Source organism: Salvelinus alpinus, chromosome 6, assembly GCF_045679555.1.
Source record: "Salvelinus alpinus chromosome 6, SLU_Salpinus.1, whole genome shotgun sequence".
NCBI classification, from domain to species: Eukaryota; Metazoa; Chordata; class Actinopteri; order Salmoniformes; family Salmonidae; genus Salvelinus; species Salvelinus alpinus.
Window position 1 is genome coordinate 42,347,785 of NC_092091.1, and position 12,996 is coordinate 42,360,780.

Below are 12,996 nucleotides of genomic sequence, written 5' to 3' on the forward strand. Positions count from 1 at the left end.
TGAAGAAGGCACAAAAGCGCCTTTTCAACCTCAGGAGGCTGAAGAAACTTGGCTAGGCCCCAAAAACTCTCAAACCTTTACAGATGCATAATTGAGAGCATCCTGTCGAGCTGTATCACCACCTGGTACGGCAACTGCACCGCCTGCAACCGCAGGGCTCCAGAGGGTGGTGCGGTCTGCACCACGCATCACCGGGGGCAAACTACCTGCCCTCCAGGACACCTACAGCCCCGATGTCACAGGAAGGCCAAAAAGATAAACAAGGACAACAACCACCCGAGCCACTGCCTGTTCACCACGCTATCATCCAGAAGGCGAGGTCAGTACAGGTGTATCAAAGCTGGGACCGAGAGACTGAAACAGCTATCTCAAGGCCATCAGACTTAAATAGCCATTACTAGCCAGCTTCCACCCTGTTACACAACCCTGCACCTTAGAGGCTGCTGCCCTATATACATAGACTTGGAATCACTGGCCACTTTAATAATGTAACACTAGTCACTTTAATAATGTTTACATAATTCTTTACTCATCTAATATATATATACTGTATTCTATTATACTGTAGTCAATGCCACTCCGACATTGCTTGATCTAATATTTATATATTTCTTCATTCTATTCTTTTACTTTTAGATTTGTGTGTACTATTGTGAATTGTTAGACACTACTGCTCTGTTGGAGCCAGGAACCAACATTTCACTACACCCGTAATGACATCTGCTAAATATGTGTATGTGACCAATACGATTTGATTTGGGATTTGATACTGCAGATGATTTTACTGAGATTGCTGTTGATGCAGATTCCACAGTAATTATTGGGGTCAAATTTGTTGGAATCCAATAACAAGCCACACACACAAACATTGTTCTTTCCACCCCACTGTGTGTGTGTGTGTGTGTGTGTGTGTGTGTGTGTGTGTGTGTGTGTGTGTGTGTGTGTGTGTGTGTGTGTGTGTGTGTGTGTGTTTAAGTAATCTGACAGAGTGGAGAGGATCTATCCCTGCCAGCAAGCCTGAGTGGCCTACTATACAGTCCTGCTAAAGGCGTCAGCATGCTTCAGTTCGGCTGGCGCCTAGCGTGCCTGCATACTCCCCTAAAAGACATTTGCTTGAAAACGGAGAAAAAAAAGCAGCAATAGTACTGTTTGTCCATTTTTAGACAACGTAGCCAGTATACACTTCCTCAAAATAGTAAGAATCTAAGATAACTCAAGAAATCTGTCATTAAGTTTGACGTTGTCACGTCTACTCCCGCTCCCTCCCTCCGGCGTTCGTCGTCACCGGTTTACTAACCACCGCACCTGGCATTCATCATTACGCGCACCTGCGCTTCATTATTAAACACACCTGGACTCCATGACCTCACTCATTAGCTCACCTTTATCTGGCACTCCCTTAGGTTCTTTCCCCAGGCACTATTGTTTCTGTTGTTCATGTCTAGACGCTACTCGTACGCTGTATTGTTCCATGTTATATTAAACTTACCACCTGCTTCTCGACTCCCAGCATCTACTTTACAGATGTTTTTTTGACGTTGAGATCTTAGTGCAATTTTACATCTAAGATGTTTGGTGCCGTATATTTCAATGAAAGAATTTGTATGAAAACAAGTTGTCTCTCGTTGAATGACAACAGACTTTATTGAATCCCTACTGTTGACCAATCACTGACGAAAGTGTGTAGAACAACAACATAAATATATGCTCAAACTCCACCGAACTGTTTCGACTGGGAAGCATGTGGATGCCTTAACCCATAGAAATTGCCTTTACGCCCTATCAAGCCTCAAGGTGACAGCTAACGTTTTAAGAAGTTTATGCGTATTTTATATTACTGGTTAATATAAGCTAGCTAGCTAACTAGCAACTTGGCTAGTTAGCTAGCTTGTTCCAGTTAGTTTTCTCATCAGGAATGAAGCCGGTAGAGTAGCTACCTTGCAAAATCGACAATTTTCATTAAGAATTTATGCATTGACAGTTTGGAGTGGATCACAGAGCAACACTACCACCACGTTGGGTCTGGAATGCGAGGGACTGCCGCTGATGACCCAATCTGCACTCACCGCATCTATCATCCATAACAAACAGGGCAGGCAGGCTATGTGCAACGTATATTTTCTGTTAAATAAAATACTTTTTTAGCTAAGACTGGCCTACATTTGCATCTTTACAGAAAACATGTGCTTTGACTGGAGCTCTGGATTGGCTAGGGTGCATTAAAAACATTTTTTTTGCAGAGATGTGTTTTGTAAATAGCATCCTTAGTGATGTGGACACCAAGGAACTTGATGCTCTGAACCTGAGCTATTTGTAGGTTTGATCAGAGGCCTGCTTTTTACCACTCACTCACTGGGGACTACTGAAGTGGTATTATTCTTCTCTAAAACGTTTCTTTCCCTTTCTCCCCCCACGGTCTCTTCTGTGCCTTTCTTTAGATTTTTGAATTATGTGAGGAACTTATCCTTAGCCACTCTGGGAAGGGGGATGAGAGGGAATGAGTGTTCTTGGAACACTACTTCAACGTTGTATAAACGTTACTTACATCATTGGGCGACACTGTCACCACACTTCTGCTCTTCCTCATCTTCCGTGGAGTAGTCCTTGCTCAGTTCCACAGCAGCCCGCTTCACATACACACCTGGAACAACACACACACACACACGTGTTACTGTTGTAGATTGCAAAGAGGAACACGGGCATACATGTGATGTTGTGTGACACATGTTAGTGTAGTTGTTTAGTGTCTGATATAAAATATACAGACACTATATACATTTATAGAAATAGAAATAAAAGACAAGATGGTTTCCATTATTGAGAGATGTTTTATTTAACCTTTCATTTTGACAGGGAGTCATACTGAGAACAGGGTCTCTTTCTCAGATGAGATCTGCATACACATCAATAACACACCAATATACACACACATAACACACATCAATACATTAAAAACAAAACACAATCATAGAAAACAAACATTCACATTCTTCAGTAAAAAAAGGTACCCAATCAGCCTTTTGAATTGCACTAGAGGTACCAATTCATCCAATTTTACAGAGGCTTGGAGATTATTCCACAAGTAAGGTGCAAAAAAATAAAATAAAGGCAGATTTAACTAACTCTGTGGAGATCAAAGGGCTCTCGAGAGTTCGCCATTCTCGAGACCGGGTATTGATACGTCTATAAGTTAGCAATGAAATAAAGTACGGCGGACGTTAATGCAGGAGGGCTTTATAAACAGAGTGCAATGCATCAATCTATGGAATTGCAAAGGGGGCCAGCCTACTTTCTGATATAGAATGCAGTGACGTGTGCTGATCTTGTCGCCCATAATAAAGCACAGTGTGCTATGATAAACTGCGTCTATTGGCTTCAATACAAAGACAACTGCATTCATATAGACAATATCTGTCACGTGTACTCCCTCTCCGGCGCGTCGAAGTCACCAGGCTGCTCCTTATTACGCACACGTAACCATCATTACGTGCCTCATCAGACTCACCTGGACTCCATCACCTGCCTGATTACCTTCCCTATATATGTCACTCCCTTTGGTTCTTTCCCTAAGCCTTATTGTTTTCTGTTTCATGTCTGTACGCTACTCGTGTTTCTTGTTTTGTTCCCTGTGTTATTTATTATTAGTCACTCCCTGTACTTGCTTCCCGACTCCCAGCGTACAAGTTACAATATCCCCATAGTTTATAACCGGTATGAATGTAGACTGAATGATTTTGTTTTCTGCTGTTTTAATGAAAGGCATGACTTAATCCAATAAAATAAGCCCATTTTAAATTCTTAACCCGTGTGCGGTGTTCATGTTTTTGTTATTCACCCGATGTTCACAGGTCTGATGGACCCACAACATTATTGGGTTTTTAAAACAAAGCCATAACAATTCACATAAATATACTTAGATGTTGACTAATATCAATTACAAGCAATATAGACATACATATAGACATGCATGGTTAATATTTGCCATTTACCTCTGCTAGATCACATTTATCAATAAAACCTCTATTTGTTTTTTAATAAAATGTATAAACATGATTTATTTCACCCATGTCTTGATTATCTTAAACAAATACATATAACAAGGTTTATCATACATATATCAATGTTTATTGCTTTGAAATGAACAAATTGGAAGGACAAATTTTACATACACTATTTTATGAAAATTATAAATGAGCCCCATTGAACACAAATTAAGGCTGGTCTACACACCAGTGCCTTGCCCAGCTCCTCGAGAAAGAGCCGTATCCTCTGGAGCTTCCCTCTGTTCCAATCTGGGTTCAACGCCATCTAAATGACAAACGCCTTGTACGCCGAGATGTCCCAAGTGTACCCAGGTCCCCAGCTTCTCTAAATTGCCCCTCCTTTTGTGGCATTGTAATCCATTATGATTTCTGTTTTTTGACATGAGTACCACATTTCTGCCTTTCTCTGCTGATGAGCTGGTTGCTGACGGTGTGGTCCTGGGGCTGGCTGCTGACGGGCTTGTCCTGGGGCTGGTTGAGTGTCAATCTCACCCTCCTTTCAAATCACTGTCAGACTCCGAATTGACAGAGGCATGATCCTCATATTTGGAAAATTCATCATCTTCCAAAGTGGAAGACGCTCTTTCCACACTAGCTTCTCTCTCTGCAAAAAGTATTTCTAAGAACCTCTGAGCAGATTATTTTTGCCATACTGATTGATTGTGGTAAGGAGCCACACATGCAAAGCTATTTGTGTCCCTCCCCCAATTTGCACCTGGCTGGGGTAGAGTGTGGGAAAATACCGAATTTTTGACAATGTATCGAAATAATGTATTATGATAACATTGTGCAGGTTCTCGCAAGGCATTGTGTAGTTTCACACACTACAAAGGGTAAAGAGTGTGAGAAAAGCGGGAGAAAGGCAGATGGACAGGGAGACAGACAGGTTCTTGGTGCTATGTTGAAACAGCAGGCCCAATATCAATATCAAGGAAACCTGACATAACACCATCCCAAAAAACATGTGTCCTGTCAGTCAAGTAATTTTCAAACCAATTACATGACGCCTGATCCATAATGATGGCAGACAATCTTTGAATCAATACATAGTGGTCAACAGTATCGAAAGCCTTCAATAAGTCAAACAGGTCAGCACAGTGCTTCTTCCTATCCATACCCTTAACTTCTCTAGGATAGGGGGCAGCATTTTCACGTTGGATGAATAGCGTGCCCAGAGTGAACTGCCTCCTACTCTGTCCCAGATGCTAATATATGCATATTATTATTACTATTTGATATAAAACACTCTGAAGTTTCTAAAACTGTTTGAATGATGTCTGTGAGTATAACTGAACTCATATGGCAGGCAAAAACCTGAGAAAAAATCCAAACAAGAAGTGAGAATTCTGAGGCTGGTCGATTTTCAACTCATCGCCTATTGAAATCCCAGTGGGATATGGATCTGTTTGCACTTCCTACGCCTTCCACTACATGTCAACAGTCTGTAGAACGTTGAATGAAGCTTCTACTGTGATGTGGGGCCGGATGGGAGCTGTTTGAGTCAGTGGTCTGGCAGGGAGCCAGTTCCTGGTCATGCGCATTCCACATGATATCGACTTGCGTTCCATTACTTCTAGAGACACAAAGGAATTCTCCAGTTGGAACGTTATTGAATATTTATGATAACAACATCCTAAAGATTGATTCTCTACTTAGTTTAACAAGTTTATTCGACCTGTAATATACCTTTTTGAAGTTTCCGTCCGACGTTCGCCTGGATCTGCGCGAGCGTTTGGATATGTGTACTATACGCGCTAACAAAAGTAGCTACTTGGACATAAATAATGGACATTATCGAACAAAACAACAATTTATTGTGGAACTAGGATTCCTGAGAGTGCATTCTGATGAAGATCATCAAAGGTAAGGGAATATTTATGATGTAATTTCGTATTTCTGTTGACTCCAACATGGCGGAGAAATGTTGTTTCTATCTGAGCGCCGTCTCAGATTATTGCATGGTTTGCTTTTTCCGTAAAACATTTTTTTTAAATCTGACACAGCGGTTGCATTAAGAACAAGTGTATCTTTAATTCTATGTAAAACATGTATCTTTCATCAAAGTTTATGATGAGTATTTCTGTTATTTGATATTGCTCTCTGCAATTTCTCCTGATATTTTGGATGTAAACTGAGATTTGTGGATATAAATATGCACATTATCGAACAAAACATACATGTATTGTGTAACATGATGTCCTATGAGTGTCATCTGATGAAGATCATCAAAGGTTAGTGATTAATTTTATCTCTATTTCTGCTTTTTGTGACTCCTATCTTTGGCTGGGAAAATGGCTGTGTTTGTCTGTGGCTATGTACTGACCTAACATAATCGTTTGGTGTGCTTTCGCCGTAAATCCTTTTTGAAATCAGACATGTTGGCTGGATTCACAACAAGCGTAGCTTTAATTTGGTGTCTTTCATGTGTGATTTCATGAAAGTTTGATTTTTATAGTAATTTATTTGAATATGGCGCTCTGCATTTTTACTGGCTTTTGGCCAAGTGGGACGTTAGCTTTCCACACAGAAGTTTAATCACATAATTGAACACCAAGGTTGCTGCAGATGACCAGAGTGGTGAACACTTAGAATACATGTCATAGCTAGAAAGGAAGGATCTAAGCATACAGTTGATTAATGATTCTAAAATGTTTGCTTGGCAAAGATACATTTGACATATGGCAATAATTATTTAGGTTTAGGGGTCACCAACTTTGTGGAGAGGGAGCACATGGGCTGGCTTCCCAGCCCTGGGTATAGCAACCGAGATAATAATCAGATGAAAAATGGGTCAATGACTCCGTAATCAGCAGAGCAGAAAGCTGCAGAAAGAAAGCATCAATCTTAAGGCATCTAGCATATCACAAGTGCAACATTGTAGAAATGAAACAAAAATTCACTAGAAGTTGACTGATCTTCTAATGAGCTAACTGGAGTCTTGTGAGAGGGAAGAGCAGTTGACTGACTGACCAGGGTCAATTAAACCACAATTTCTTTCAAATAAAAAGCCACCCAAGATAAAAGCATCACTTATCACATTTTTTCTCAGTAATGATGCCAGAGTCTGACATCTTGCTTTCCACAATTCAGTGCATTAACAGTGTAACGTGCCATTTGGAGGATTCGGACAGTGGACCATCAGCTATATGAAAGATAAGACATGGACACTAGACAGCATACTGTAGTGATGCGCGGGTTGACTCATTACCTGCAGTCCCCGCGGTTATATCCTCGGGTTTAGGGTCATTAAATATTGTGTAGCTGAAGGGCGGGCGGGTTGAATAAACCCATATGTGTAATTATTGTGAAATGTATATAGGCTTAATTGAGGTTCTTTATTTTAGGCTGAATTAACTGAACATCGCCAAATGCATAAGTAAAAGAAAATTGCACCTATTTGATGCAACTCTTGCTGTTAATAGATCGCAAAGCGGTATACAACTGAGCTAAACATTTGGAACAAGTTCACTTTCTCATCCATAGCCTAAAAACGCACAAGTTAGCTGTTTAGCTCACATCTGAAGGCTAGGGGGCATTTAGGATGTCTTCTACTGCGGATCGCTAAGTTATCCTAATGATTATGATCACACTTCCTCAATTCAAATATTATGGCGACACTATACCAAAGTTAGTTTCGTATGGTTTACAAACTTGGGAACCAAGCTTGAGTTTTATCAGTGTAGCCTTTTATCAGTGTAAACTCCAGGCTTCAGTCATAGCAGTTTTGAGAATTTCTCCCGTCCAAATCGTCCTCTGGAATAACGGGCATTCTGGGGTAATACATAACCAACTTTCTCTAGAAATACTAGTCCAGTGCGAGTAGGGCTAATCCTTAATAATAACTCCTGCAGAATGAAGCGTTTCTTGCAGTAAAAGTATACACCAAATGTCAGCAAAATTTGGACTTGGGAACAGGAGTGGAGAAATGTCTTTCTTTCATCTTGAGAGAATGCAATGCTCAGTTACATACCATCTATAGAGGTGTTGTCTTCATCATAATAGCATCATAAAAACTGATAGTATTTCAACCACATAAAATATGCGTCGAAGCCGAACTAAAATCTTATCAGAAACACGTTGGGTCGTTTCCACAACTCTATTTTCCTTACAACCGATTTAAAGTGGTGTCATTTGGACGCTTTGCATAGAAAATCTTTCTCATGTTTAGTTTTTTTTTGTCATCTTTGCTCCCCGAAAAATGACAGAACTTTACCGATGTCAACTAGATTTGAAGCATTCATTCTATCGATTTATTACATTATTCTGTTGAACAAGGGTTTATTCAGTCTTCTAGGGCAAAATATAATGTCAAAAGAGAAGCTACAGTATATGTATCTAATTATAGACAAGTTGACTAACAAATAGCCTACCAAAGAGTTGTAAATTATAAGCAGAAACATATCTAAAATCAGGCCAAAAAATATCCTGCACCCCCTGTCAAAAAATCGTTCTGCAGTCTTTGACTGCATATAGTGCATTTTCTATATTTGCGGGTTAGGGTTGGGTGCGAGCCTCATATTTTCACTTTATCAAATATAATCAGGCTGCTGTTGATGGGTTATTAGCAATTGCGGGCAGGGAAGGGGTGAACAAACAGCTGACCCGTGCACCATTAGCATACCGAGCGCAACTGGACATGTAACGTGGTGCGCTGCTCCTTTGGTATGCTAGCTTGCATTTAGCCACACGTCCCTTGGTCCAGTGATAACGTCAGCAGATTTTCGGATCCACAGTCATTAAAACGTGCAGGCTGGCATTTATGAATATCCTCTCTAGGCTAGGGGTCAGTATTCTGAATTTCGGCTGTCTGACGTGCCCCTAAGTAAACTGCCTGTTACTCAGGCCCAGAAGCTAAGATATGCATATATTTGGTAGAATTGGATAGAAAACACTCAGAAATTTCTAAAACTGTTAAAATAATGTCTGTGAGTATAACAGAACTGATATGGTAGGCAAAAACCCGAGGAAAATCCATCCAGAATAAAAAAAATTGAGTTCCCAGGCCATTCCTATGTTGGCCTATTGAATTTACAACCAACAATCGACCAGATTGCAGTACCTATGGCTTCCACTGGATGTCCACAGTCTTTAGAAAATGTTTCAGGCTTGTTCTTTGAAAAATGAAGTTGTACTACTCATTAGGACTCTAGTCTTGTTGCACGCGCGCACTTTGTTATTTATCTCCGGTATTGAACATACTACATTCCGTCTTAAAGTTTAGCATTTATTTACATATTAGGGTACCTGAGGATTGATTAGAAATGTTGTTTGACTTGTTTGGACGAAGTTTACCGGTAACCTTTGGGATTCCTTTGTCTGCATGTTGAACGGCTGGATTACTGAATCAAACGCACCATCTAAACTGACTTTTTTGGGATATAAATGAAGACTTTACCGAACGAAACATCCATTTGTTGTGTAGCTGGGACCCTTGGGATTGCAAACAGAGGAAGAGCTTCAAAGTTAAGTGATTTATTTTATCACTATTTCAGATTTTTGTGATGCCTCTGCTGGTTTGGCAAATATTTTTATGCTAGGTGTATGCGGGCGCTGTCCTCAGACAATAAAATGCTATGCTTTCGCCGTAAAGCCTATTGGAAATCGGACAAAGCGGTTCGATTACCAAGATTCTAAGCTAAAGAATAATGTATGACACTTGTATTTTTATGAATGTTTAATATTACGATTTTTGTATTTTAAATTTCGCGCTCTGCAATTTTACCGGATGTTGTCGTAGTGGAACGCTAGCGGGACACCTAGCCCAAAGAGGATATTGCCTTAGAGGCAGCTCTGCAGAGTGTTCACTAGCTGGCACAGTCAAAAAGATTTTAAACCTAAACCTTACCTTAACCACACTGCTAAACGTAATGCCTAACGCTTACCTTACATTTTTATTTTCTAAAATTTTACCGATATAGCTAATTTTGACTTTGCAGCTGGTCCATCTGGCGGAAATCGCTCAGTTCTGCCTCCAGGACAAGATTCATGACAATAAATGTCAACCTGCTAAAAAAGCATAACAAAAACACTGCTGCCACCAATGCAATGCTCCGTTTGGAGGATTCGAAGCTGGGACCATCAGCTATGTGAAAGAAGAGACTTGGACACAAGACAGAATATGGCGCTCAACAGGACGTGACTTTATTCCAGGACATGTGACCACCGTCTCAATTAGTTCACGTGACACAGGTTAATTTATAGACACAAGTCAGGCATTAGTAATCAATGATGAACATCCAATTCTCATCCTTACAACTGTTTTCCAAAATTGTGACGGATCACCAGCAGCATCTGATATAGAACTTAGAAAGTAGCTTGATTTAGCTTTCTTAAATTAAGGAAGTACTGTACATCTATTGTACAGTATACAGTAGGGGTTGTGTCTAGATTAGTAGTATGCAGCTTGTGTTACACACAACCTCAGGGTGAACCCTGCAATGTAAAATTGATAAGAATCTACAGGATGTGGAGGAAATTAATAACACTTACTTATGTGGTTATTGAATTGAGCAAACAGTGATGTGAGATGCTAGAGACAAACAAATGTCTTTTCACTGAACAACGTCAATGCCATTCACATAGTGGTCTATTAAGAATTAAGAACTACTGCAGTGTCTGGGACAGAGAGCTCTTTGACTGGGCTAGATCTGACCTGGGCTAGAGGGGGGAAAAGAGAAAGGAGTAGAGAGGGTGTGTTCAAACCCAGGACTTCTCTCTCCCATGACACTCCTTTCCAACACTACATCAGATGGTGTGTGAAGGAATAGATCAGGGTCAGAAAAAGCAAGCACACCAACAATAAGTAGACCCACAGTGAGTTAGACTGAATGATCCAATCCACCTGGGAAAACCAGGTATTTGCACTCTGTGTTTTGGTGTGGAGTAAATTTGCTCTCCTCAATGGCTTTGTGTTCGCTCTCTGTCTCCATTCAGGCCTCATTGTACAAACACAATATTGTTCTGACTGTTGACTCACCTTCCAACCCCCATATGAGTTCCACAGTGCACTGCTACTCAAGGGAGGGATGTTTTCTGAGGTAACTGATCAGATTTGAGAGTTCCACAAAAACATGACATCCACTTTCAAAAACAGTATCTACTAAAGCTGCAATATGTAACTTTTTGTATTTATTTTAATGCTCAAAAGCTCCACAGATCGCTAGTGGTCATCCAATGTGATGCAACAGTAACAATATTGCGCCTCTAGCCTGCCTGAGAACAGTTGTATTCATAGGTTGTTATTTTCCATCGGGTCAGATTTCACTGCCAGATTTTGTGGGGCTCACAATGAGTGACGTGTTTTCCGTCAGTGAGGAGGCGGTGTGATACTGTAGCTAGCTAGCTGACCCCATGGCTAACACTTTGCTAATGGTTAGCATCGATAGCTAGCTTACAGACATGGGAGACGTGAGGCGCTAAAGACCTCACCCAGCAGCAACTACTCCTCCATCTAAATTTGGAGAGCAGACAGGCAAAAAGTGGAAGCGATAGAGCCCGGGCCAAGATGAGAGTAAACCTCAGGTTTGCGTTCACACAGTGGAGAGAACTAAGGGAGTTGAAGGGATTCAAAACGGACTCTGTACATAGCTCAGCTGGCTTGCTGACATTTCTGATAAGTCAAAAACTGTACCCGGTTTCTGATGCATGTATTTCATGACACTCGTGTGCTACAACAAGTGGCAACTTTGTTTAAAAGTTTAATCACAGAATTGTAAAGCTACACCGTTACCGTGGAAATGTTCTCAACTGCACATCTCTTCTTCTTGATCTGAATGCCCCATCTTTAGTCAGCTGTTGTACAACACAACGTTCAAAAACTAGCTTGTTTTGATAACCATCCCTGACCTAGATCAGATATCTCCATTCCTCTGGGGCTTGATTGGTGACACACTTTTTCCCCAGCTAACACACGACTCCAATGATAGTCTGACCTGAGGTCAAACAGTTTTAATTATTTTGATTGGTTTTCAGTTTAGAATGGAATTAGTTTAAAGTGTGATAATCAGGCGGGATAGTTAATTCTATAGACAAAATAATCACCAAATATTATTATATTTTTCAGCTAAAGAAGACTGTAATAACAAGTCTCAAAAGGTGAAGTGTCTACGCATTGAAAACTGCAAAGGACTACACCGACATCCCAGAACTTCAGAGAGCAGTGTTGTGAAGACTGAGCTCTCAACTGGGGCTATAAAGGAAAATGATCCTGAGACTCTCTGAAGTGCCACCACCAACAGTGTCTGAGCTGCTACAACTTTGAGGAGACATCGCCGCGCAACACAGGGTACAGTCAGCACACCTCAGGTCAAACAGTTTTATTAGAGCGATAAACAAGAATGCAAGGTAATCTCCTCAAAATAACAAAAGCACAGTGTAAAGGGATACATTCTGATAAAGTACTGAACTGATCACTCAGACCAAAAATATTTACATAGATATCTCGAAATTGAGTATTTTTCCTAATAGGGATCCAAATGAAGAATAAAGTATAATGTAGTCGTGGAAAGTGTAACCTCTTATGTAAACATAGTTGGTAATAAATGGAATATTGAAGTGGTGAAATGGCAGCAGTTGTAAGTTGTGTTGTAAGGTACAGGAGTCTCCCTGCAATTGATCCATGTGCAACCGTGACGTTGTCCGGAGGTACTCCATGATGTCAAAAATCATGGATGGTCTGCTGCTTTTCAAAAATGTAATCCTACAGAACAAAAAGTACACAACACTTATTAGGATTGTATTGTAATGTTTACTGCATGGTCTTTTATGTATAACCAAATCAGGATTTTCATGCAGAAGAGTTGAGTATAACACTTCTACAATCCATAGACAACATCTTCATAGCTATAGCTCTCAGGAATCAAGGGGCCATCCTAGTAATGTTATTAGCTAGCTAAAGTAGTATAGCTACTGGCACTAAGACCGCACTCAATGAGCTGTATATTACCATAAGTAA

At 40.4% G+C, this 12,996-nt stretch overlaps 1 protein-coding gene across 1 annotated transcript in view; it reads right to left on the bottom strand.

Annotated features, from left to right (window-relative positions):
• Positions 1-12,996, bottom strand: part of LOC139578720 (3',5'-cyclic-AMP phosphodiesterase 4B-like) — a 313,071-nt gene that overhangs the window by 261,972 nt on the left and 38,103 nt on the right. The window contains exon 2 of the mRNA XM_071406684.1: positions 2,546-2,641. Coding sequence (XP_071262785.1) covers positions 2,546-2,587 — 42 coding nt within the window. The 5' untranslated portion in view covers positions 2,588-2,641. The remainder of the gene's footprint in view (positions 1-2,545; positions 2,642-12,996) is intronic.